At 44.3% G+C, this 27,298-nt stretch overlaps 1 protein-coding gene across 1 annotated transcript in view; it reads left to right on the top strand.

Moving 5' to 3' along the window:
• Positions 1–2,873: 2,873 nt before the first annotated feature.
• The window catches only part of LOC309558403 (uncharacterized protein), a gene marked incomplete at its 5' end in the record, with an annotated part of 44,107 nt that continues 19,682 nt past the window's right edge, over positions 2,874–27,298 (top strand). The window contains 8 exons of the mRNA XM_082261477.1: positions 2,874–2,895; positions 3,638–3,666; positions 5,231–5,299; positions 7,330–7,395; positions 16,275–16,370; positions 16,465–16,548; positions 18,954–19,203; positions 24,448–24,639. Of these exons, the coding sequence (XP_082117603.1) occupies positions 2,874–2,895; positions 3,638–3,666; positions 5,231–5,299; positions 7,330–7,395; positions 16,275–16,370; positions 16,465–16,548; positions 18,954–19,203; positions 24,448–24,639 (808 nt within the window). The remainder of the gene's footprint in view (positions 2,896–3,637; positions 3,667–5,230; positions 5,300–7,329; positions 7,396–16,274; positions 16,371–16,464; positions 16,549–18,953; positions 19,204–24,447; positions 24,640–27,298) is intronic.

Raw genomic sequence — 27,298 nt, forward strand, 5'->3', positions numbered from 1 at the left:
CTCCCAGCAACCAGCATCAATTGACCCTCCAGATGCCAGCAACAATAGACCCATCCCTTAACAGTAGATCCTTCATAGCAACAACTGAGCTCCCAGCAACATAAGATCCCCTCCCAGCAACAATAGACCCCATGCAAAACTACATTCCCACTAGTGGCACTAGATCCCCCAGCAGCTATCATCAATAAACCCTCCAGCACACCCCAGCACCCCTTGCCATTACACACTTTCAGTGTTGAAGGTGCCGGAACGGCGTTCCCCCGCGTTCCCGCCGACAAAAAAAAGCCCTGATAATGTGTACTTGGTTTGGTCAGCATTAATTATTTTAAAAATTCTTCTTTATCTCTAGTTCATTTTGGGCATTTCATCTCTGACATCTGGAGCTCCTCATGGATCAGTTCGCCAAAGGTCTGTGAATATCTTTTTACTTTATGAATGTTTGTTTTTATTTATATTATTATTTATATATTATTATTATTATTATTAATATAAATATATATTTATATATATATATTTATTTTATTATTATTTTCTTATGATTTACTTATTTTTTTTAATAATAGTAGTATTAATATTAATAATATTTATTTGATATTATTATATTTTATTATTTTTCTATTTATAGTACTACTACTGTATATATTAATAATATGTATTTCATATTTATTGTATATTAACAACTTGCCTACCAACTTCCATAATTACACTGCGGCAGGCCGGCTCTGTTACGTGAAACGCATACCTGTACGTCGTTTTGTGAAGCAGTTAGTGGGGGCGTGCACGTGCATGCCCTGACAGGCTAGGGAGGAAGCTAATCAGCGGGTCCGGTGGACACAATGTCCGCTGGGCACCCACGATCGCTCCCCAGAGAGACAGAACGGCGGTCTGCCGAAGTAAAAACAACACACCGCTGTTCTGTCATTGATGAACACAGGGATCCTCTTATTTAGGAACACAGGTCTCTGTGTTTATCCAGTGATTACAACCCCACACAGTTAGCAAGCACCCCCTAGGAACACATTTAACCCTTTGATCGCCCCTGGTGTTAACCCCTTTCCTGCCAATGTCGTTATTACAGTAACAGTGCATATTTTTAGCACTGCTTACTGTAGTAATGTCACTGATCCCCTCAAAAGTGTCAGCTAGGTGTCCGATCTGTCTGCTGCAATATCGCAATCCCGCTAAAAATCGCTGATCGCCCACATTACTAGTAAAAAAAAAAAATATTACATAAATCTTTCCCCTAGTTTGCACAACTTTTGCACAAACCAATCAATATACACTTATTGGGATTTTTTTTCCCAAAAATATGTAGCAGAATTGATGAAAAAAAATGATTTTTAATTTTTTTTTATTGGGAATGTTATATAGCAGAATGTAAAAAGTATTTTTTTTTTTTTCCAGAATTGACAATATTTTTTTGTTTATAGTTCAAAAAATAAAAACCGTACAGGTGATCAAATACCACCAAAAGAAAGCTCTATTTGTGGGAAAAAAAGGACGTAAATTTTATTTGGGTACAGCATCGCACGACCGCGCAATTGCCAGTTAAAGTAATGCAGTGCCTAATTGCTAAAAATGGCCTTGTCATTAAGGGGGTAAAACCTTTCCAGACCTTTAATGGTTAATTGATATGTATTATATAAATTAATCCCTCGTGCTATTCTTTAATAAACTTGTGAAAAAATTAAATTTCAATAAATTAAATAGAAATTCCAATAACTGTAGTGATCTAATGATATAATAATAATAATATGAACAGTAAATAAAATGAAATAGTGACTAAAACTTTCTAAGCACCACACCAAGCTGCGCAATAAGTGAATAAATCAATTAAATATGGAAATGCTTTCGTGAAACAATCAACGTTCACAAAAAATGCTGCTGCATAAAACAAGAAAGAATCAAGAGCAGTGAAAGTTCATAGGACAGTCCCACATGAGGCTGGAAAAAATAAACATTTCCAAATGTTTATTGAAGTGAACCAATCCCGTGGATTGAATTGCTCAAATCACCATAATATCCACCACCAGTGTTGCCCAGTGCCCACCACTCCCGTTAGCTGGGAACTCACTAGAGATTGTTGCCCTCCCACTCTCATGGAATGGGCTAATGCGCTGTAGGGTATAAATCACGCCAGTAGTCATCAGTTTCCTTCACCAAATACACTCCCATGAAGTCCCATATAGAAAAGAAAAGCTCCACTAGTGTGATATCGTTTAAACTTCATTTATTAAAAAGCAAAATCCCCAATCCATTGCACTCACATAGATGCACAGGACAATAGCACATTAATAGTTTAACGGGGGATAGGGAGCATGCCCCGGTCCTCACCACCTCCCCGCTGGTACAGGAACCAAAGGAGCCATCCTCCGTTCCTCCGAATGATAGTCCGGTTTGCCGTGTAGCCACTTCGGAAGTGATGAAACGCGTCAGAACGTAGCTACAGGGCAAACCGAACTATCATTTGGTGGAAAGGAGGATGGCTCCTTTGGTTCCTGTACCAGCGCGAAGGTGGTGAGGACTGGGGCATGCTCCCTATCCCCCGATAAACTATTAATGTGCTATTGTCCTGTGCATCTATGTGAGTGTAAGAGTATGAGAAGGAGAGAGAGAGAGCATGAGGGAGAGAGAGGAAGAGATAGAGGGAGTGTGAGAAGGAGGGAGAGAGATAGAAAGAGAGAGTGTAAGAAGGAGGGAGAGAGAGAGAATGATAGAGAGTGAGGAAGAGGGATAGAGATAGAGAGCATGAGGGAGAGAAAAAAAAGAGAGTGTGAGAAGGTCAGAGAGAGAGTGTGAGAAGGAGAGAGAGAACATGAGGGAGAGAGAGGGAGAGAGAGAGAAAGAGAGTAGGAGAAGGAGGGAGGGAGAGAATGATAGAGAGTGAGGAAGAGGGTTAGAGATAGAGAGCATGAGGGAGAGAAAAAAAAAGAGAGCGAGAGAGAGTGTGAGAAGGGGAGAGAGAGAGAAAGAGAGAGGGAGAAGGAGAGAGAGGGAGAGGGGGCATGAGAAGGAGGGACAGAGTAAAGTAGAGAGAGAGAAGGAGAGAGAGAAAGAGAGAGTGTGAGAGGGAGGAACAGAGAGAAAGAGAGAGAGAAGGAGGGACAGAAAGAGAGAGAGAGACAGAGAGAAAGAGAGAGGAAGAAAGAGAGAGAGAGAAGGAGAGAGAGGGTGTGAGAAGGAGGGACAGAGAGAAAGGGAGAGAGAGAGAGAGAGAGAGGGGGTGAGAAGGAGGGACAGAGAGAAAGGGAGAGAGAAGGAGAGTGAAAGAGAGAGAGTGAGAAGAAGGGGGAGAGAAAACACAAGTGAGAGATAAAGAGATAGAGGAAGCCTGGGAAGGAGTGATAGAGAGAGAGCACGAGGGAGAGAGAGCGTGAGGAAAATGGAAATAAATGGGTAGAAAGAGGGTGTGAGCATGAGGAAGAGAGAGAGGAAGAGAGAGAGAAGGAAGGGATAAAAGTAGTCAGGCTTGAATGAATACAGAGGCATAGAATATACAAACACACTGCAATTTCCGTTTTGCATTTGCAGTTTCTGTCCCAATTTTTGTCTCTGATTGTATTATTTGTTCTCTTATTTTGTCTTATCAATTGTATATTATTATGACTGATATTTTATTGTTATATTTTTATTCTAGCTAAATTGGGTCCTATCCCTCTTCCCTTTGTAAGTACCTGTTTGTACATTTACACCCTGGATTTGCACCCTGAAGGAAGCACATATTGCTAGATGAACATCTTTCTGCTATGGGATTAGTTTGCCCTAAAGGCTCTACATCTTCTCCAGCACAGGAAGTGAGATAAAATTGCCCCAGCAGGGACATTTTCAGCAAGCAAACTCTTGCTGAAGCTTTAGTTCTTCCTTACCCTACAGTTCCCTTATGCAGGCCATACATGGGTCGAATTCTGAACATATTATGAACATATTTTCTTTTGAAAATCAGAAATTTTTGTGCCACCATTGATTTAGAAATTAATTAGACCAGCCAAGCCTTCAATTTCACCTCACCAGAAAAGAGTTTTTGTGGCCTGGAAGCTTCTTTTTTTTTCCAGGTCGAAGCTCATTTGCGTTTCTTTTCAATTATATTTTCCCATCATTGATTCAAAATTTGTTAATTTTTCAAAAAATTTCCAACATGTCCGATCACTCAAATTCGATGGCCGCACCAAAATCCGCCATTGCTGTGGCCCACTAATGGTGCAAAATTCGAACAAAAATTCTTAGTTACGATTTTCTAAAGACAATTCTTTTGGAATTCAACCCATGTAAGGCTGGCTTTAGTTTTTGTATTAGACTAGGCCTGTATGTCTAGAAAAGTTATGAGGGATGCAGGGACATGTGGGTTGAAGGGACATAAGGGGTGAGAAACAAAAGGTACAAAGGCATGAAGGAACATAGGAGACATGATGGATGGGGGGGGAGGGGGCATAAGGTATATGCGAGATGGAGAGACATAAGAGGTTGAGGAACATAAAAGGCATGATGGAGGGAGAGACATGGTGGACATGTGGGGTGGAAGGACATAAGAGGTGGAGGAACATAAGAGACATGATGGATGAAGGGACACGGGGGATATGTGGGGTGGAGAGATGTAAGTGGTGAAGGAACATAAGAGACATGATGGATAGAGGGACATGGGGGACATGTGGGGTGGAAGGACATAAGAGGTGGAGGAACATAAGAGGCATGGTGGATGGAGGGACTTAAGGTATATGCGAGGTGGAGAGACATAGGTGGTAAAGGAACATAAAAGGCATGATGGATGGAGGGACATGGGGGACATGTGGGGTGGAAGGACATAAGAGGTGGAGGAACATAAGAGACATGATGGATGAAGGGACACGGGGGATATGTGGGGTGGAGAGATGTAAGTGGTGAAGGAACATAAGAGACATGATGGATAGAGGGACATGGGGAACATATGTAGTGGAGAGACATAAGTGGTGGAGGAACATAAGGGACATGAGGGGTGGAGGCAGATAGGAGACATGGTGGATGGAAGGACATAAGGCACATGTGAGGTGGAGAGACATACGGGGGTAAGGAACCTAGGAGACATTATGGAGGGAGGGACATGGGGGACATGTGGGGTGGAGAGACATAAGTAGTGGAAGAAAATAAGGGACATGAGTACCTGAATATAAGAGACATGATGGATTGAGGAACATGTGAGATGGAGGGACATGGTGGACATGCATCTTTTACATAAACTGTATGTTTTGTTATGCAGATACTCTTCATATTCTTGCTTTCATTGTGGATCTTCTTTTCAATCGGTGAAAACTCTCTCCTGTATTCTGTAAGTATCTATAAAATTATATTTCCAGCTGTGGCTGCTCTCCATCCTGACAGATCCCCCCCCCCCCCCACCAGCAGCTGGTGGGAGAAAGGAGGGGGAACCTAGCAGAGCTGTGGAGTGGGGGTGAGAGGGGCAGGAAAAGAGCGGAGAGCACAGAAGTTGGGCGGAGAGCACCGGGGGGGGGGGGGGTGGCACTAGGGTGGAAAGCATGGGGGGGGGTGAAGAGCATGGGGGGTCGAGAGCGTGGGGAGCAGAAAGCACTGGTGGGGTGAAGAGCATGGGGGGTCGAGAGCGTGGGGAGCAGAAAGCACTGGTGGGGTGGAGAGCATGGGGGGAGAGGGAGCAGGGAGGGCCGGAGAACACAGGGGAGAGGGCACGGGGGGGGTTCGCAGAGAAAGGAAAAAACGAACACTGATAAAATATGTGTTGGTTGCTATTACTGAACTTCTTCAGATACTAGTTTCCTAACTGTAGTGCTAAATGAATAACTTCAATATGTTCTGAGTTGGTGATGTCCACATGCATTTAATTCACACATACAGATATATATATATAACATACAACCATATTTGTGATACTGCCACATCATTATATACAGTTTTGAGAATAGACCACCAAGGATTACTGACACCCCCATGGAGTACAATGACATGCAAACTGAGTGCTGCAAACTTTTCATTCTCTTTGGTGCTGTGTTGCACATTGCATGGACATATTGATGCTTCTATGCTGGACAGTTTATGAACTCCTTTTTTTCAGTAGATTATGGCAAGCCTTTCGGTTGCAAGAGCCTTTGACCAACAGCATATCCTTGGACTTTGTGCATATGGCTCTACATCTGGTTGCTGTGGAGATGCTGGAGATAAGACCCGGACTGGAGCTGGAGAGCACTGGAGGGGCTGGAGAGCGCTGGGGGGGGTCGAAGAGCTGGGGGAGGTGGATCAGAAAAAGAAAGAAGTTAGATAGGAGGAGCAGTGGGGGCAGCTACATATAGAGGAATGGATCTTTCCATATTCCTCCTGCAGCCGCTGAATGCCTGCAGGAGGGAGAGGAGGAGAAGCAGGCATTCAGCGCCTGCAGGAGGAACATGGAAAGATCAATTCCTCTATATGCAGCTGCCCCCGCCACTCCTCCTATCTAACTTCTTTCTTTTGCTGATCCACCTCCCCCCAGCTCTTCGGCCCCCCAGTGGCTGTGAAATATGGAAAGATCAATTCCTCTATATGCAGCTGCTCCTCCTATCCAACTTCTTTCTTTTGCTGATCCACCTCCCCCCAGCTCTTCGGCCCCCCAGCGGCTGTGGAATATAGAACGATCAATTCCTCTATATGCAGCTGCACCCACTGCTCCTCCTATCCAACTTCTTTCTTTTGCTGATCCACCTACCCCCATCTTTTTGGCCCCCCAGCGGCTGTGGAATATGGAAACACCAATTAATCTATATGTAGCTGCCCCCGCCACTCCTCCTATCCAGGTGCACAGGGGGGCCTCACAGGCACTTACTTTCTCTCCGGTCCGGCAGGCAGCAGGTGGCATCAAGCGATGGGATCCAATGCAGCTCCTTTCCCTTCACGGTCGTGGGGCAGCTGGGTAGTTTCCGCGCCCCGGCCCTGACTGCTGAACCGAATAGGTGGATGGCTGGCTGAGGAGAGGCCGGAGAGCAGCGTAGGCTCAAAAAACAGCCCAGCTACTGCAGCTGCCGTGGGTCCCACGTAGACATGTGGCCTGCCCCTGGTGTGCCCTATGGCCAGTCCGGGCCTGGTATGGTCATTGGCCAACCAATATAACATAGGTTGTGTTATAAATAGTGGTACCTCTGCTGGAATATGGCATTGAAGAATGGAGACATCTAGAAGTTTGTGAACACCCACCAATCCAAAATGTGCACAAGTTCCATAAATGTTCTCGTTAAAGATGTCCCCATGCCCCCTCGGTTGATCTGCATTTTTAAAAATAATAGAGGAGTCAGAATGATTCTGGTCTATGAATCCTCCAGAATGTCTAATATATGTTTCTCTTTTTCCTCACAGCTCTGCATGATAATTACAATTCTTCTGAAAGGCTCCCTGCTATCCCGTTGGTGTATCTTGAAATCCGTAAGTATGTCTTCATAAAATATGGTGGGACCATGTTCCTGGTGCTAATACTGCGCTCCAAGAAGCAAACATTTGTGTGAAATGGACAATATTTCCCCACACAATAGAAGCCTCACTCATCCCCCCCCCCTGTATCGTCCTACTGATTCATGGCTAGGGATAAGCAAATTAGAGAGTTTATCTGTGAAAATCAAGAGCTTTTTCTGCAGTCTTTTGCCATATAGGGGAAATGAATTTGAGCCGGTGAAGAAAAATAAAATAAATAAAAGTAAAATCAAGGTGAATTTTGCAATTACAGCTACAATGGACTTTAAATGACTCCTGGAGGACATGGAAGCTCCCTTTACCTATCTTAGATATGTCCATATGTCAAAAAAATAGCCTAGTTAGTCTAATTTATTTATTTATTTTTTTACAGGGAAAAACCTGGGAAAAAAGCTATAATAAAAGAAACATAAATGCCAGTACACAAATAACCAAATATATAAAAACACATACATATGCAAAAAAAAAAAAAAAACAAAACAAAAAAGAAAAAAAAAAAACATTAAATTAAATAAACTAAAAACAAACCAAAAATATTCCTCCGAATAAAAAAAACAACAACTTGCAAGCAAAGTAATTTTTTTATCGTATTTTTATTTTTTTATTTTGAAGCAAATGAGGGACGTTAAGGGTATATTCCTGCTATCATGGAAAAAGGTACCCCGACCCAACTTGCCAACAGATTAATGCTCACCATAATGAATGATTGATAGACGGTGTTGCCAAAAATGGTGTATGCACCTTTATTGCAGCCTTTGGGTATGTTGTCAAAATAAATAATCCACCTTAGAGCAACGCATGTTGACACATGGCATAACGCACATCAACACGTATGTGGTAACCCTCACCCTTTAAAGTTTCCATTTCAGCAAAACTTTTGGGGCAAAATCTATTTGACCAAAACCCCTCCGCTGTGCACTATTTGCCAGTGTAGCTCCCTCCTAGAGCAATGTGGAGTGTCGGGTAAATTAAGTCTAGCTCCTCTGTCATCATTGCAGCCTGAGGTTGATTATTCAGGCCTGCTCACAACCTGCTGCTCTGATTACTTCCCCCTGTATTCTAATCTAGAGGATTCTAGAATTATAGTTGGAGGAAGAACAGAGTACGCAACCTGAATTTTTATGGGACTCCAGCTAATCCCTGGTGAGGTGTGCCCAGTAGGTGGTGGGAGAGCCAATAAATAGTCTAAGGCTCGGTTCACACTACGTCGCTCTGACTTAGGGGGCGACCTGTGAAGTCGCGTGCAGCGCAACTTCGGCGCGACTTGCACGGACTTCATAAAATGGATGTCTATGCAAGTCGCCTCCAGGTCGCCCCGAAGTAGTACAGGACCCTTTTTCTAAGTCGGAGCAACTTGTGTCGCTCCTATTAGAACGGCTCCTGTACCGCACAATGGGAGCGTGACGGACTGCGACCTGTCAAGCTGACAAGTCACGGTCCAAGTCGGACTAGTGTGAATGCGGTCTAAGGCCTGAGACAGGAGACAGGAGCAGCAGAGTTCCTTGGTTTAGTCCTGCTGGAGGAGATCCTTGTGCAGGGTTCTGCCCCTGGGGCAGGATTACTGGAGGCACCATTTAGAAAACATTGAGGTCCCATATGCGGCTTCAGCTGGGGGGGGGGGGGGTGTAGATGGGCTATTCACAAAGTCTAGTCCTGGAGTTCATTTGGGTCTAGAAAAGCTCTTTGGAGAATGGCAGAAGGAGGTTGAGGAAAAGTTATCCAGCTGTTCTATGGTGGTGTGAACTTGCACCTCCCTCACTGGAGATTGCCAGGTCAATTTCGAAAGCAGGCAACCGATGATCCTAAGTCCATGTGAGTAGACCTACCTCCCAACTTTCTGATATGGAAATGAGGGACACCTATTAGCAAACGTATGTAGGCATTGGACACACCCCCTGTCACACCCCCTTAAAGGATTTGTATTGTAGGAATTGTACAAAAAATGATTGGTTAGACCCACAGGGTTTTCTTTTTTTACCACTACTTTTCCTTTATATTGGCCCTTGGACTTTACAAATGCAGCAATTTAGAAATTAGATGAAAGCCTTAGTGCTGGGGAACACTTTTGGATAGATAAATCATGTTTTTTATATACAAATATATGGATCAGACAAAAATGAGGAGGAAAGAGGGACTTTGTTCAAAATCAGGGACAGTTGTGAGCTATGGAGTGGACGACTCGGTGCTGGAAGTCAGTGACTGTGCTGCGTTTGACCTTTTGGGAAAAGTCCCGGTCACCTGTCAGCATTAGAGCTATCGGGGACATATTTTTGTGTAGCTCTGCAAGCTAGATAAGAGTCCTCAAAGTATTCAGTCCATCAGTTTTGGGGGTACCCCATGCTCCCTTCACTGCATAAAAGTTAATCATTTCAATAAAACCAGTAAAAGATACCCCAAGACTGTTCTTTTGAGTCAGTGAAAGTGAAGAAAATGCTGTGTGCCTGGCTGCGTGTGCCTTAATCTGGGGGGAAAGTATCAGTTTTTACCACCAGCTCCTTAACCACTTGCCGACCAGCCGTTGTTATATGTACCTGTGCAGTGGTTCGCGGGAGCGATCCTGGGGGCGCGCCACCAGAGGCGCGTGAGTGCACCCACTAGTCAGCTGAGGCACAGGGCCAGCGGCCGCGATTGCCACCGGGCACCTGGGATTGCTCCCCCTAAAGAGAGAACGGCGGTCTGCTGTTGTAAACACACCAGACCGTTGTTCTCTCTGCTATCAACACAGAGCTCCTGTGATCCCATATTTAGGAACACAGGTCTCTGTGTTGATATTACAAGCCCGTCCCCCCCACAGTTAGAAAACACCCCCTAGGCTCACATTTAACCCTTTGATTGCCCCTGGGTTAACCCCTTCCCTGCCAGTGTCATTATTACAGTGACGGTAAAGTGAATCTGTAAAGGGATCCTGTGTTCCTACTATTTAGAAACATGGATCTCTGTGTTCATCTATTACATCCCCCACACAGTTAGAAAGCACTCCCTAGGAGCGCACGTAACCCTTTGATTACCCCCCTTCCCTGCCAGTGTCATTAGTACAGTGACAGTGCATATTTTTTGCACTGATTACTGTAGTAATGTCACTGGTCCCCCCAAAAGTGTCAAAAATGTCAGTTAGGGGTCCAATCTGTCCGCCGCAATGTTGCAGTCCTGCTAAAAATCGCAGATCGCCGCCATTACTAGTTAAAAAAAATAAATAAAAATGACATAAATCTTTCCCTTAGTTTGTAGACGTGATAACTTTTGCGCAAACCAATCAAAATACGCTTATTGGGATATTTTTATCAAAAATATGTAGCAGAAAACAAATTGGCCTAAAATGATGAAAAAATTTTGATTTTTACATTTTTTGTTATTAGTAATGGTTTATAACAGAATGTGAAAAAATATTTATTTATTTATTTTTGTTCAGAATTGTCGCTAGTTTTTTGTTTACAGCGCAAAAAAAAAAAATCGCACAGGTGATCAAATACCACCAAAAGAAACCTGTCCCCCTAAAAATCGCTGATCGCCGCCATTACTAGTAAAAAAAAATAATAAATAAATAAAAATGAAATAAATCTTTCCCCCAGTTTGTAGACGCAATAACTTTTGCGCAAACCAATCAAAATGCACTTATTGGGATTTTTTTTTTTTTTTACCAAAAATATGCAGCAGAATACATATTGGCCTAAATTGATGAAAAAAAATAGATTTTTTTTTATTGGATATGTTTTATAGTAGAAAGTAATATATATATACATATATATATATATATATATATATATATATATATATATATATATATATATATATATATATATATGTATATATATTTTTTTTTTTTTTCAGAATTGTCGCTCTTTTTTTTTTATAGCGCAAAAAATAAACACTGCAGAGCTGCAGAGGTGATTAAATACCACCAAAAGAAAGCTCTATTTGTGGGGAAAAAGGGATGAAAACATTTTATTTTTATTTATTTTATTTTTTTTTTTGGGGGGGGGGGATGTTATATAGCAGAAAGTGAAATATATATATATATATATATATATATATTTTTTTAGAATTGTCGCACTTTTTTGTTTATAACTCAAAAAATTAAAATTGCAGAGTGATCAAATACCACCAAAATAAATTTCTATTTGTGGGGGGAAAAAAAGGGCATCAATTTTATTTGGGTACAGTGTTGCACGACTGCGCAATTGTCTGTTAAATAACGCAGCGCCGAATCTCAAAAAATGGCCTGGTAATAAAGGGGGAAATCTTCTGGTCCAGAAGTGGTTACACCACAAAAAAATTACCAAAATTACCAAAACATGAACGTTCTTTTAGATTGTTAGCTCTTGTGGTACTCCACCTGCCCCTTCCTCATACGACATGCACCCAATGTTTCATTGCAGGAATCCTTCTATAATAATTGTGTGATTGTGAATACAAATGCTCTCTGCAAGTCAATAATAACACAAATGCTACAATACGATACAATGTATATTCTTATTCTAAAAAGACTGAAAAAAGGAAGTATTGTATAAATTTAGATGCAGAATAACGCTGCGTTTTCCTACAATTCTGTTTCTCTAAAGGTTTTCTTCTCTCGGTGGAAAGTGAAAGTAATTTTCTGTTTTGTGTCTGAACTTTGATCATTTGCAGTATATTGAACTTTACTTTGATAAGGAAATTAATCTTTGTAGGACTCGCACTGCTGTTTACTCTCTTTTATTATACTGCAGAATTAACTCTTATGTTTTTTTGTTGCACTGCACTTTGCAGCTGAATGCAGCTTTGATTCTGACTGTTGTTTTAGTATAGATTATGCACTTAACCACTTCTGGACCGGAAGGTTTTTACCCTCTTAATGACTTGGCCATTTTTTTCCATTCGGCACTTCGTTCGTTTAACAGACAATTGCGCGGTCGTGCGATGTTGTACCCCAAAAAAAATTTGATGTCTTTTTTCCCCCACAAATAGAGCTTTCTTTTGGTGGTATTTGATCACCTCCGCGTTTTTTTTTTTGCACAATAAATCAAAAACAGACCGACAATTCTGAAAACAAAAAAAAAAAACAATATTTTTTATTTTCTGTTTTAAAACATATCCAATAAAAAAATTTAAAAAAAATCAAAATTTTTCATCAATTTAGGCCAATAAATATTCTGCTACGTATTTTAAAAATCCCTATAGGTGTAACTGGATCAACTGTGGTATAGGATGTGTATATGGGATTGTGTGGTTGGGTTTTCATTACTGTTTTTTTTTTTTTTTTTTATTGGTTGAGCCAGATGGACTTGTGTCTTTTTTTTTTCAACCTGACTAACTATGTAACTATGTATATATATTGGTTTGCGAAAAAATTATCGTGTCTACAAACTATGGAATAGATTTATGTCATTTTTATTTATTTATTTTTTTAACTAGAAATGGTGGCGATATGTGATTTTTAGCGGGACTGCGACATTGCGGCGGACAGATCGGACCCCTAACTGACATTTTTGACACTTTTGGGGGGGCAGTGACATTACTACAGTAATCAGGGCTAAAAATATGCACTGTCACGGTACTAATGACACTGGCAGGGAAGGGGTTAACACCAGGGGCGATCAAAGGGTTACGTGTGCTCCTAGGGAGTGCTTTCTAACTGTGTGGGGGATGTAATAGGTGAAGACAGAGATCCATGTTTCTAAATAGTAGGAACACAGGGTCCCTGTGTCTATCTGTGACAGAATGGCAGACCGCCATTTTGTCTCTATAGGGAGCGATCACTGGTGGTCGGTGGACATCGCATCTGCCGGACCCGCTGATTGGCTTCCCCCTGGCCCACTGGCGGGCGCACGCACCCCCCACTGTTTATTACACAAAGTGACGTACGGGTACATCATTTCGCATAATAGAGGCAACCTGCTGCAGTAAAACTATGGCAGCTGGTTGGCACGTGGTTAAAGTATAACTAAAGGCAAATCTTTTTTGTAGTTTTGGATGGAATGGAGAGGGATTAGAACATCTGTCAGGTTTTTATTGCTGTCTGTGCCCCGGTTAGGGAGATTCATCCTCTCTATTTGTCCTGTTTACTATTATCATTGAAAGTGGAAGTAAAAGAAAATCCCAAATTTTGGGTTGTCCCCTGAAAAGTAATAGGGACAAAATCTTCAAATGGGGACACTGGCTCTGGAGTCATGGGTGGTCCCCAAGAAATTCCCTTAATTTGTAGGGATTTTCTTTCACTCCCTATTTGGCTATTGGACAGGAAGTGAAGGAAAATCTCCCCAATGGGACACAGATGGTGAAAAAGAAAAATCTTACAAGGGTTATAACCCTCCCTTACTCTATCCAAAATGTAAAAAAAGGTTTTGCCTATAGTTCTACTTTAAAGGAGAAGAACAGCCAAAGCTCGTTTGGCTGTACTTCTCCAGTGGGTCGCAGGGGTTTAGTTCATTCTGCACTCCTGTGACCCATTTTCAGCATCAGCTCTCTTCTCTGCCTCCAAGCTGAGTGCTCACTCACAGGGGTGGGAAAAGCTGGCTCAGCCTCTCAGCGGCTCACTACAGAGTTCCGTAAACAGAGAGCTGGTGACTGTTAGTCATCAGCTCTCTGCTCTGCCTCTAAGCCAGGTGCTCACTCAGGGGGGTGGGAGAGGCTGGCTCAGCCTCTCAGCGGCTCACTACAGAGCTCCGTAAACAGAGAGCTTGTGACTGTTAGTCATCAGCTCTCTGCTCTGCCTCCAAGCTGGGCGCTCACTCACAGGGGTGGGAGAGGCTGGCTCAGCCTCTCAGCGGTTCGCTACAGAGCTCCGTAAACAGAGAGCTTGTGACTGTTAGTCATCAGCTCTCTGCTCTGCCTCCAAGCTGGGTGCTCACTCACAGGGGTGGGAGATGCTGGCTCAGTCTCTCAGTGGCCCGCTACAGAGCTCCATAAACAGAGAGCTTGTGACTGTTAGTCATCGGCTCTCTGCTCTGCCTTCACCCGGACGCTCACTCACAGGGGTGGGAAAGGCTGGCTCAGCCTCCAAGCAGCTCGCTACAGAGCTCCGTAAACAGAGAGCTTGTGACTGTTAGTCATCAGCTCTCTGCTCTGCCTCCAAGCCAGGTGCTCACTCAGGGGGGTGGGAGAGGCTGGCCTAGCCTCTCCGCAGCTCGCTACAGAGCTCCGTAAACAGAGAGCTTGTGACTGTTAGTCAGCAGCTCTCTGCTCTGCCTCCAAGCCAGGTGCTCACTCACGGGGGTGGGAGAGGCTGGCCTAGCCTCTCAGCGGCTCGCTACAGAGCTCTGTAAACAGAGAGCTTGTGACTGTTAGTCAGCAGCTCTCTGCTCTGCCTTCACCCCGGACGCTCACTCACGGGGGTGGGAGAGGCTGGTTCAGTCTCTCAGTGGCTCGCTGAGAGGCTGAGCCGGGTGCCGGTCTAGGTTGCTGAGAGGACTCCCGACCATTTTGTTGTGATCTTTCCCAAGTCTGGACCGGCTGCGGGACGTCAGCCAACAGCGGGCTTTAGCCCGATGAAGCCTGCTGTTGGCTGATGTCACGGAGCTGGTCCAGACTTGGGAAAGATCATGACCATATGGTCGGGCTCCACTCAGCAACCTGGACTTGCACCCGGCTCAACCTCTCAGTGAGCCGCTGAGAGCCTGAGCCAGCTGCTCCCACCCCCGTGAGTGAGCACCCGGGGTGAAGGCAGAGAGCTGATGACTGACAGTCACAAGCTCTCTGTTTACGGAGCTCTGGGAACTGAGTAATCAGCGGTGTTTGATCACTTGGTTCTCAGTGTAAGAGCCGATGGGGGACATATGCAGCATTAAACCAATGCTACATCCATCTTACCTTACCTAGGTAAGGGTCCTTTCACACAAGCGGTGCGCCCCAACGGATGCCATTTTGCTCAGCAGGGATCGATCCCCGCTGAGCAGGTGGATGACAGGTCTGTCTCCCCTTACTTTGCAGAGACAGACCTGTCAGATCCCCACTCTCCTCTATGGGAAATTGGATAAAAATGGACTGCCTGTCCATTTTCATCCGATCCGATTCAATCCTTCAGATGGATGGAAAGTAGGGTTTCCATCCGTCTGGATTTCACGGACAGATCGGATAGCAGCGGGTTTCAGCAGAGATGTCTCCGCTGACATTCGCCGATCCATGGGGCATCCGATCTGGTCCGCCTGAAAAACTGACAGGGTTCGGATCGGAAAGCCGGTGTGAAGGGGGCCTCAGTATGATTTCTAAAACAAAAAACAACAACATACAAAGACCCCGTTCACACTGGGGCGACCCGACTTGCCGGGGCGACCTGTGAAGTCGCGGTGCACAGCTCGCACCGCGACCTCGGAGTGGCTGGCACGGACTTCATATCATTGAAGTCAATGCAGGTCGCTCCAGGTCCCAAAGAGAAGCTCCGGACCGTTTTTCTAAGTCAGAGCGACTTGTGTCACTCCTATTAGAACGGGTCCTGTGCTGCTCTATGGCAGGCGACCCACGACGACTTGTCAGGCGACCAGGTCGCCTGACAGGTCGCCCCAGTGTGAACGCCGTCTGAGGCTCCAGGCAGATGGCCGATTCCCCAGCTGAAACACATACACAAGACCTGTTGAAGCTGCCAAAGGATCTGTTTTTCTTTCCATCCAGTTCTGAGATTTACACAGCTCCGCCAAACAGCACAGCCCTCTCTGGCAGGGCAGATTTATCATTGGTTCAGTTCAGTAACAATTATAGGTTTTGGCCTTCCCCCAACCTGTGATTGGATAGTTAAAGAAGAAGCAGCAAAGACTTGAGGGATGGCATTATAAGCCGTAGTGTTGTAGGAGAAGATAGACTGCCCCCTTGTTTTGTCAGAGAATGGAATGGTAACCGTGATTTATGGCATTGTTTTATTGTAGACGCAGCTTCCACAGTGGGTAATACTTGTGTCCGGTGTGATCATACTGCAAATATACATCATCAGTGAAGATCTCCAGATCTCAATCTTCCCCTTGGTGAGGACTTGTTGGCCAATGGCCATGTACAAGGTGTGCCGCCATGAGGACTATCTGGTAATATAACGCTCTTCTCTTATGTCTCATCCTGAAGATTATTCTGGTTCCATTATCCACTGTTTCTGGCATTGGCATCTTCCTATCACAACTGGAAAACCAGGAAGAGGGGAGGAGCAATGTGAGTACACCTCATGGCGAGTATGAATTATAAATTACCTGAGTACACTACATTGGGAATATTCTATTTTATAACAGATCAAGAATTATAAATTACTTAAATGCACCACATGGAGAATATTATATTTTAGATCAGAATAATAATTATAAATAGCTGGAGTACACTACATTTGGATTATTCTATTTTATAACAGATCAAGAAATATTAAGAATTAATTTAGTACACTACATAGAAAATATTTTATTTTATAACATATCAAGAATTATAAATGACCCGAGTGCACTACATGGATAATATTAAATGTTATAACAGATTAAAATTTGGAAATTACCTGAGTGCACTGCATGGAGAATATTATATTTTATAATAGAATAAGAATTATAAATGACCCGAGTACACTACATCAAGAAAATTATATTTTCTAACAGCTTAAGAAGTATAAATTATTTTGGAAAACTACATGGAGAATATTATATTTTATAACAGATTAAGAATTATAAATTACTTGAGTGCACTACATGCAGAATATTACTGTATATTTTAGATCAGAATAAGAATTATAAATAGCTGGAGTACACTACATTGGGATTATTATATTTTATAACAGATCAAGAATTTTATAAATTATTTAAATTATTTAAATGCACTACATGGGGAATATTATATTTAATAACAGATGAATAATTATAAATTACTTGAGTGCACTGCATGGAGAATATTATATCTTATAACAGAATTATAAATGACCCGAGTACACTACATCAAGAAAATTATATTTTCTAACAGCTTAAGAAGTATAAATTACTTTAGTACACTACATGGAGAATATTATATTTTATAACCAATTAAGAATTATAAATTACTTGAGTGCACTACATGGAGAATATTATATTTTATAACAGATTAATAATTATAAATGACCTGAGTACACTACATAACGAATATTATATTTTATAACAGATTAAGAATTATAAATTACTTGAGTGCACTACATGCAGAATATTATATTTTAGATCAGAATATGAAATATAAATAGTCGGAGTGCACTACATGGGGAATATTATATTTTATAACAGAATAAGAATTATGAATGATCTGAGTGCACTACATGGGGAATATTATATCTTATAACAGAATAAGAATTATAAAGAAAGTCCAGTCAAGAAGATATAGATTTTCTTTAAGGTAAACACAAAAAGATGCCAACTGTTGTGGGTGACAACTATATAAAGGAGGATCTCCCCTCAATTTAGGGCAATGTCCTCTCACTGTCTGCTGTGTTATAGGCATAGGAAATGAAGGGATCCCCTGTAGTTCTCCCCCCCTGGACCAACTGAAAACTGACGGGAGCGAGAGGAGATGAAGCCAGGAGCGCAGGAAGGGGGGTGCATACAGGTGGGCAACAGGGCAAAGGCGGAATCTGACCATGGACAGGAGGGGGTGATCAGTAAGGAGGGGGGGCAATTGCAGGAACCAATGCCCTGTATGCTTCTCCATGCAACAGCTGAAAGCCAGCGGGAGAGGGGAGAGGAGAAGCCAGCTTTCAGCTGCTACCGGGAGACCCATACAAGGGATAGGTTCCTGTAATTTTCCCCCAACCCACACCAGTCACCCCCCTTTTCCAAAGTCCAATTCCTCCTGCTGCCCGGGCCTTCCTGCTGAACTGATGGGCCTTGGGCCCCATACAGGAGGCCCGTACCCAGCTCACTCCTCTTGGCCCCGCTTCCTAGCCAAGGGAGGGATGGCAAAATGAGGTTTCCCCTAGGGTGTCAAAAATCTTTGCACCAGCCCTGATCCCCCATAAGCCAGCACCAATAGACCATGCCCCTTAACAGTAAATCCCTCTCAACAGAAATTCCCCCCCCAGCAACAATAAATCAACCATCAGCAACAATAGACCCCCCATCAGCAACAATAGTCCCCCTGCAACAATATTGAAATAGATCCCCAGCAGCCAGCATCAGAAGATGCTCCAACACACCCCAGAACCCTTTGCCATTATATACATTCAGTCCCGGAGGTACCAGAACTGCTTTCCCCCGAGTTCCTGCTGAAAAAAGCCCTGCCTATAACACAGCAGAAAGTGAGAGCACATTGCCCTAAATTGAGGGAAAATACTTCTTTACTGTGTATAGTTGTCACCCAAAAAATGTTGTGCCCATTGGAAGATTTCTTTCTACCTCAGGTTATAATAACAACTTTAACATTTTGCATTTTCACTTCTTTCCTGGTGACAAGGGTCACCATGACAAACAGAGTGGGGTGAATCTACCCAGGGAAGGCCTAGTAGGAAAATAAAAATATAACAGGGGCTCCAACCCTTCAACATTCTATTTAAAAATAGAAAAAAAAAGGTTTTGGTTGGTGCGCTACTTTAAGTGATGAGTGTCACCCTGGTTGTGCAGTCTCAGGTCATCGGAATCTTCTCCCGGAGCTCAGGGGATGAATATAACTGGCTGTCAGCCGCACTCAAAACTGCAGGAAAGGTGGTTCCATTCTACATCACCAACACCAACTTCCGGGAGTTCAGGGACCAGGTCTCCAAATGTTCCCTTGCCATATTGTATCACTCCAAGACCAGGGGGCGGATCAACATCACCAACGTCACCGACTCGCTCTACGACGAAGAGGTCAAACACATGTCACAAGCTTTGGGTAAATGATTATACACTTATTATTTATTATAAATATTTTTACTAAATTATTAAAAAATAAACAAATTATTATGCATTGTTTTATTTATAGCTATAAATAGTAGTATTACCTACCAATAAGAATTGCCTAAATTAAAAATTAGTTAAAGTTTCAGCAAACATAAAAATATTTTTATATCATTGGCTACATAAAGAATAGCTCTTACTGTATGCTCTATGTTTCTTTCATTTTCTTTCATTACTATAATCTCTACTTCCTTGTTTGAGGTGGCCATGGTATTCCAGCCGATCCTCCATCTTCGGCATTGCCACTCTCACTCTAGTTTTACCCTGGGAGCAGTGCTTTAACCACTTAAGCCCCGGAAGATTTTACCCCCTTCCTGACAAGGGTTTTTTTTGCGATTTTTTACTGCGTGACTTTAACGGACAATTGCGCGGTCGTGCGACGCTGTACCTAAACGAATTTGATGTCCTTTCTTCCCACAAACAGAGCTTTCTTTTGGTGGTATTTGATCACCTGTGCGATTTTTTGATCATGCGCTATAAACAAAAAAAAGAGCGTCAATTTTGCAAAAATAACAATATTTTTCAAATTTTTTTATATGAAATTCCCCCCAAAAAATGTAAAAATCTAATTTTTTAAAAATTTTCGGCCAATTTGTTTTATGCTACATATGTTTGGTAAAAAAAATCGCAAAAAGCTTATTTTGATTGGTTTGCGCAAAAGTTATCGCGTTTACTAACAAAGGGAAAGATTTTTGTCATTTTTGGTGGTTTTTTTTAAGCGAGTAATGGCGGCGATCTGTGATTTTTTTTGCGGGACTGCGACATTGCGGTGGACAGATCGGAACCTTGACTGACATTTTTGACACTTTTGGGGTTACCAGTGACATTACTGCAGTAATAAGTGCTATACATATCCACTGTTACTGTAAAAATGACACTGGGAGGGAAGGGGTTAACTGTATTGGAGAGGGAGGGGTTAAGTGTGTCCCTAGGGGCGTTTCTAACTGTGATTGGACATGGCTACTAGTGTAAAAACAGAGATCAACGGTTCTACATAGTAGAACCGTCTGATCTCCATTTTTACACAGGGGAGAATGACAGGCGGCTTGTTTTACATTAGCCGCCTGCCTTTCTCCCTTCACGGAGGACGATCGCGAGTGACCGGCGGACATCGGGTCCACCGGTCACACGCACTGACTTCTTAGGGAACGAGCCGGGGCGGGCGCGCGCCTCAGCGGGCGCGCGCTCGCCCGCTATTGGCTCACAAGCCGGTGACAGGCTAGTGACGTACCGGTACGTCACTTTGCCTGGCCGGGGCTGACCGCCGCAGTATATGTACTTGCGGCGGTCGGCAAGTGGTTAAGTGACCCAAAAGAGGTGCTGGTACTCTATTATAGCCTATACATTTTTTGCCCCCCCACCCCATATCAGGGTCCCCACAGAGCACCCCCCCCCCCTGGCCTGGGCTGGGACTCCGGAGCAGGGGGACTCACTGGTGGTGACTGGTCTGGCTCTGGAGTGGGAAATATTCTTGGGGGGGGCAATTGAGGGCGCAGATGTCCAAAATGAGCATACTGGTACGCTAAGGTGCACGGAGAGGTGGCGGTATGCTCCAGAGCCATATTTGGAAGTGGCGGTACTGAGTACCAGTGCATACCGGCCCACTTAAAGCACTGCCTGGGAGGAAACCAAGCTCTACACTGAGCACCATCATCCTTGGTTCTGTGACAGACCCACCCAGGACAGGAGCTTTTGGAGGGGACTGCAGGGTGGCTTCTTGCCTACTGACTATGGGCCCTGGCTTTTAACCACTTACTGCCCGCCCACCATCAAATGACGGCAGAGCGGTGCAGCTATTGTTCTGGGACACCGTCTTACGGCGCACCAGAACGGCCTCTCTCGCGCACCCACGGGGGCGTGCAGTGCGGCGATCATGTCGACCCTGATATTGGTAAAGAGCCAATTACGTGGCTCTTTACCCATGTGATCGGCTGTGTCCAATCACAGCCAGTCACATGTAAATGAGGAATGCCGTTTATCAGCTCTCTTCGCCTCACACTGTCAGAGTGTGTGGCGAGGAGAGCCGATTAGCGGCTCCTCCTCAAAGGGGATAATAGGAGAGATAATCAGGGCACTGATTACAGAAAAGTGAAAAACAGTGCCAATTAGTGCCCACAGTGCCCACCATCAGTGCCCACAATCAGTGCCCATAGTGCTGCCAGCCAGTGCCCATCAGTGGCCCCCGTCAGTGCTGCCTTTCAGTGCCCATCAGTGCCACCTATCAGTACTCATCAGTGCCGCCTATCAGTGCGGCATATTAAGACCTCCTCATCAGTGCCCATAAGTGCCACCTCATCAGTGCCCATCAGTGCCACCTCATCAGCGCACATCAGTGCCACCTCATCAGCGCACATCAGTGAACATTTTTTTTTTTCAAAATCTACTCACATAAAATAAGAAAAACTTTTTTTTTTCACAATTTTTGGTCTTTTTTCTTTTTTTTTTTTTTTGTAAGAAATTAAAAATCCAGCGGTGATTAAATACCACAAAAATAAAGCTTTATTTGTGTGAAAAAAAATGATAACAATTTTGTTTGGGTACAGTGTACAGGGCTGCTGTTAGAAATTGCGGGGCCCCGTACAGACTACCTGGCAGGGCCCCCCCAAGAAAATATTAAAGATATATTTAGCTAAAATTACAACAAAATCACTATTAGCAGACACAAATATAACATAACTCACATAATTCCTGCTAAATCTAAAAAAAAAAAAAACGATGTTAAATAAAAAAGAAGATGAGATGAGAAAAATATACAGGCTGGGCAGTTGGAGCTCAGTGATCAGAGAGACAGAGAGAGAGAAACAAAGTTACAATTTACAAATAAACTCCTGAGCAGAGATAACATTAGAGCCAGTGCTGGGAGGGAGGCACACACAAGAGAGGGGGATTAGTGAGGGACGACTGTCTCTTTCTCAGCAGATAAAAGCTGATAGCAGGGAGAGGGACAGATCAGATTCAGGTGCTGGAGGAAGATTTCTGTATTTGTTGTCCATCACTAATCCCCCTCTCTTTGTGGGCCCCCCTGTGTGCTCGGGCCCCCTACAAGAGGGCTGGTGGTCCCCCCCTATCAGCGGCCCTGACAGTGTAGCATGATCGCACAATTGTCATTCAAATTGTGACAGCACTGAAAGCTGAGAATTGGCCTGGGCAGGAAGGGGGTGAAAGTTCCCGGTATTGAAGTGGTTAAGGGAACACTATGCTTTGGGAAGTAAAAACACAGACTCTGGGAACTGGAGACTGCGAGACTCAGAGCAGATGTTAATATGATCAGCTCCAAGCAACCTGATACTGGGGTCTCCTGATATCATCTACAAAGTACACCGACCTTGCTTTGTGCACTGGTGCGCAGTCATGTTGGAACAGGAAGGGGCCATCCCCAAACTCTTCCCACAAAGGTGGGAGCATGAAATTGTCCAAAATGTCTTGGTATGCTGACTTATTAAAGCGGAGTTCCGCCCCCCCCCCTCCAAAAATCAAAAGTCAGCAGCTACACACACTGTACACATACTGTAGCTGCTGACTTTTAATATTAGAACACTTACCTGTCCTGGAGCCCAGCGATGTCGGCACCTCAGCTGTCGGGTGCTGCCGTCGCCATTTCCGTTAAGGGAACCCGGATGTGAGGCCTTGCGGCTTCACGGGGTGGATCCCTACTGCGCATGCGCGAAGTGCACTGCGCATTCGGATTAGCTCAGTGGTGGGGTAGCAGGAGGGGACCTAACTTCACCGCGGCTCAGTTTCCTGAAAGTACGGAAGGGTACCTGTCAAAAACAGGTACTCATTCCCCCCTCCCCCCCTGGAAGGTGCCAAATGTGGCACCGGAGGGGGAGGAAGCAAATGAGCGGAAGTTCCACATTTTGGGGCTTTAAGATTTTCTTTTACTGGAACTAAGGAGCCAAGCTCAACCCCTGAAAAACAACCCCACACCATAATCCCCCCCCTCCACCAAATGATTTGGACCAGTGCACAAAGCAAGGTACATAAAGACAAGGATGAATGAGTTTGGGGTGGAGGAACTTGACTGGCCTGACCCCAACCCGATAGAACACCTTTGGGATAAATTAGGGCAGAGACTGTGAGCCAGGCCTTCTCATCCAACATCAGTGCCTGACCACACAAATGCGCTTCTGGAAGAACGGTCAAACATTCCCATAGACACACTGTTGAAGCTGTTATAGCTGCAAGGCTTGAGCCAACTCAATACGGAACCCTATGGACTAAGACTGGGGTGGCATTAAAGTTAATGTGTGTGTAAAGGCAGGCGTCCCAATACTTTTGGTAATATAGTGTATATTAATTATAACTGTAATAACCAGATCTGTGCTGAAATCCAGTGCAAAGGAGATTCCTGTAGTAAAGACCGCTCACTGCTGTCTTCTCTCCTTGTGCAGAGTGACTGGTCTTGTCTCCACCCCCTCCTGTAGTTTTCTGCAGGCAGCCTGTTAGATGTGGAACTCCTTGGTCCCTCCCACAACTCTGCTTTCTGCACAGGTTATGTACAGCACAGTGATAATGTTACTGCTACTTTCACAAGGTACTGACTTGGTTTCCGTGCACACATATGGCACTTTTCCACTGCAAGTACCGGCTAGTACCGGCTCGGCTCTACTTGGCCCTGCTTGGCCCGGTTTGCTTTTCCACTGCGGTACCGCATGGTATAGTGTCGGAACGGTTCGGTACGGTATGGTATAGGTTTGCTTTTCCACTAAAGTAGTACTAAAGTTAAGTGAGTGGGATAACAACAGGGTGGGTGTGATTCTCTGACCAATCAGTGGCTAGTAGTGACTGCATGCAAAGGATTGTGGGATATGGTACCAGTTTGGTACCTGTTGGAACCACAATCGAGTAGGTACTGTTTTTTCAGAGCCGTACCGTACCGTACCGTTCGGTTCCATGCAGTGGAAAAGCAAACCTATACCGTACCGTACCGAACCGTTCCGACCCTATACCATGCGGTACCGCAGTGGAAAAGCACAAAAGCGTGCCGAGCCGGTACGGTTCTATGCAGTGGAAAAGCGCCAATAGTGGATACATCCCCTTTGTAGCTGTTGAGGAATTAATTTTATTGATAGTATTGGAGTTCATCTTTAGATCTCATTTTCTCTTACACATTTCAAGATCTTTTGCAGAAATCACTGCTGTGACCAATGACATTTCATTCCTTTTTTCCACCACACAGGTAGAGGGAAGGTGCTGGTTGTGGTGGATGATCTGGATGACAGCAGCGATGGGGTGAAGAATAACATCCTCCAAAGCCAGGTGACCATCCGTGACCAGACCCGGGACCTCTATCTCTTCACCAGGGAGGAGAAACGGGACAAGGAACGGATCAAAGAGAAGCTGCAACCTATCCTGAATACATTGTCCCGGGGTAGGTCTGAGGAATCTTCCAGTGCTGAGGTTGTGATGAAGGTTATCCTGCATGGCTGTAGGGGTTCTCTGGCTTAAACCTATGTATAACATACAGGTACATAAATTAAAATATCATCAAGGGGTTATAGAAGCCCAGGTTGCTTTGATAGCGGCCTTCAGCTCATCTGCATTGCTGGGTCTGGTGTCTCTCATCTTCCTCTTGACAATACCCCACAGATTCTCTATGGGGTTTAGGTCAGGCTAGTTTGCTGGCCAATCAAGCACAGTGAGTGATACCATGATCATGTGACCAGGTATTGGTAGTTTTGGCAGTGTGGGCGGTGCCAAGTCCTGCTGGAAAATGAAATCAGCATCTTCATAAAGCTGATCAGCTGTGCTGATTTTGGACTTGATAGGGCTTACAAAAAATCTGGAAAATATAAATTCAGGGGCGTAACTACAGGGGTTGCAATTGCAACCGGGCCCCATGCTCCAGGGGGCCTATGCAGTTCCTCTGTACACCTGGATAGGAGGGGGGGGGAGCAGCATGTCGAAAAACATCACTGTCCTCCTTTTTCCTCCTGTAGCTGTAGGAGGAAAATGGAGGAGATTGGTTCCTCTGTATGGTGCCCCCGCCACTCCTCCTATCCAGTTCACTTGTGTTCTGCTGTCTCTGGGCCCCTGTGTGCTACCCTGGTCCCCCACCCCCCACTGTGCTGCCCCCCCCCCCCCCACTGTGCTCCCTCCCCTCTCCTGCCGGCTGCTGCAGGGGAGGTGTCGCAATAGAGAACCAGGAAGGGGTCGGTAAATATGTAATTTACCAGCTCCTTCCTTTTCTGAATGGACAGAGTCATAGTCAGTGACATTGTAAAAAAATGAAATAAAATGATAGAAAATAATACAATTAAAATACCAAAAAGTAAAAACTGACACCAGTGGGTGAACTTCCAGGATCGCAAAGGTCACACTTGTGACCGGGCCCTGGCATTCCACCACCGTGGGGAGGCCCCAAGATGGCAGAAAGGGGGCCCACTGTGAGACTGTAATAAAGAGCCCCGCAATGAGAGTAAAGGGCCCCAGGATCAGTGGGAAGAGCCCCAGGCTTGAAGGGAAAGACATCGGGAAGGGGTTCGGGGGGCCCTTCATGGTTTCTTGCACCGGGGCCCTGAAGGTTCTAGTTACGCCTCTGTATAAATCTAATAAAGTCCAACTCCAAAGTGGCATGTGATCAATCCCATTGTGTTACACTTGCTCACATCTTTTCTCAAACTCACAGGTCTTATGTCCTGCAGAGTGGCAGTGAGATGCATAGGACCTAGGAACCCCAAAATCCTACCTATCTGATCATTGAGGAAGAACTGCTTACTGGCTGACTCTACATTATCTTTCCTCCAGTATAGACTATGACTCAGTGATGGCGAACCCTGTCACCCAAGATGTTTTGGAACTACATTTCCCATGATGCTCATGCACTTTGCAGTGTAGTTGAGCATCATGGGAAATGTAGTTCCAAAACATCTGGGGTGCCAAGGTTTGCCATCACCGGCCCTATTTGATCAATGCCTTGGCTCTGGTCATGTTACCATTGAATGCTGGAAGTTCAGATCCCAGCTGTCGCAGCAAAGGGAATATTTTTCAACCTTATATGTTTATCATGAACACAAAACCTTAGCTAGAAGTCGCTGATGACATTCAACTGGACTTATTCTGTAATGTTGGAGTCGTTTCTATGCCACTTCTTCAGTTCTAATGTATTTGTGCAGTATTTGCGCAGCGGTTTTTCAAATTCAGTTTTTGGGGAAATTTTACTGCAAGAAAACAACAATACATAACCCGATTGTTTTGTAAAATATAAAAGATTAAGTCACGCTGAGTAAATAGATACCAAACATGTTACACTTTTTAAAATTGTGCTTGCCCGCACAATGGCGTCAAATACCGTATATTTTACTATCAATAGGCGGTGTTTTAAAAGCCTTTACAGCGATGGTGTCAAACACAAGGCCCGCCAGGCCATTTCATGTGGCCCTCGCACCCAGGGCTTTTTTTCAGCTGGAAGGTGGTGGAACTGCGTTCCGCCATCTCCGGCTCTTGCAGATCAATGCCCACCCTGCATGCACTCACAGCAGGGCACAGCAGTGCCAACCAATGATCTCCCTTCAAGTGAGAGAGAGACGTGGAGCCACCTACACTGCCGGGAGGTACTAGAGCCAGGCAGATGAGATGTAAGGAAGCTTTTTGGCGGGTGCGGGGGGGGGGGGGGCACATTGTGTACTTCTTATCTCTGCATTCTGTATGTAGCACACTTGTGAACTCTACACTCTGTACACTGCATACGTCCGAGTATCTAAGTAGATGCATAGTCTTAGAGATTCAACCAGCGCTTTAAGGACAACACTAATGCTCAGGGCTGCTGTTAGAAATCGCGGGGCCCCATACAGACTACCTGGCAGGGCCCCCCCCAAAAAAATATTAAAGGTATATTTAGCTAAAATTACAACAAAATCACTATTAGCAGACACAAATATAACATAACTCACATAATTCCTGCTAAATCTAAAAAAAAAAACTATGTTAAATAAAAATGAAGATGAGATGAGAACAATATACAGGCTGGGCAGTTGGAGCTCAGTGATCAGAGAGACAGAGAGAGAGAAACAAAGTTACAAATAAACTCC

The sequence above is a fragment of the Pelophylax lessonae genome (assembly GCF_965119305.1).
Source record: "Pelophylax lessonae genome assembly, chromosome: 6".
NCBI classification, from domain to species: Eukaryota; Metazoa; Chordata; class Amphibia; order Anura; family Ranidae; genus Pelophylax; species Pelophylax lessonae.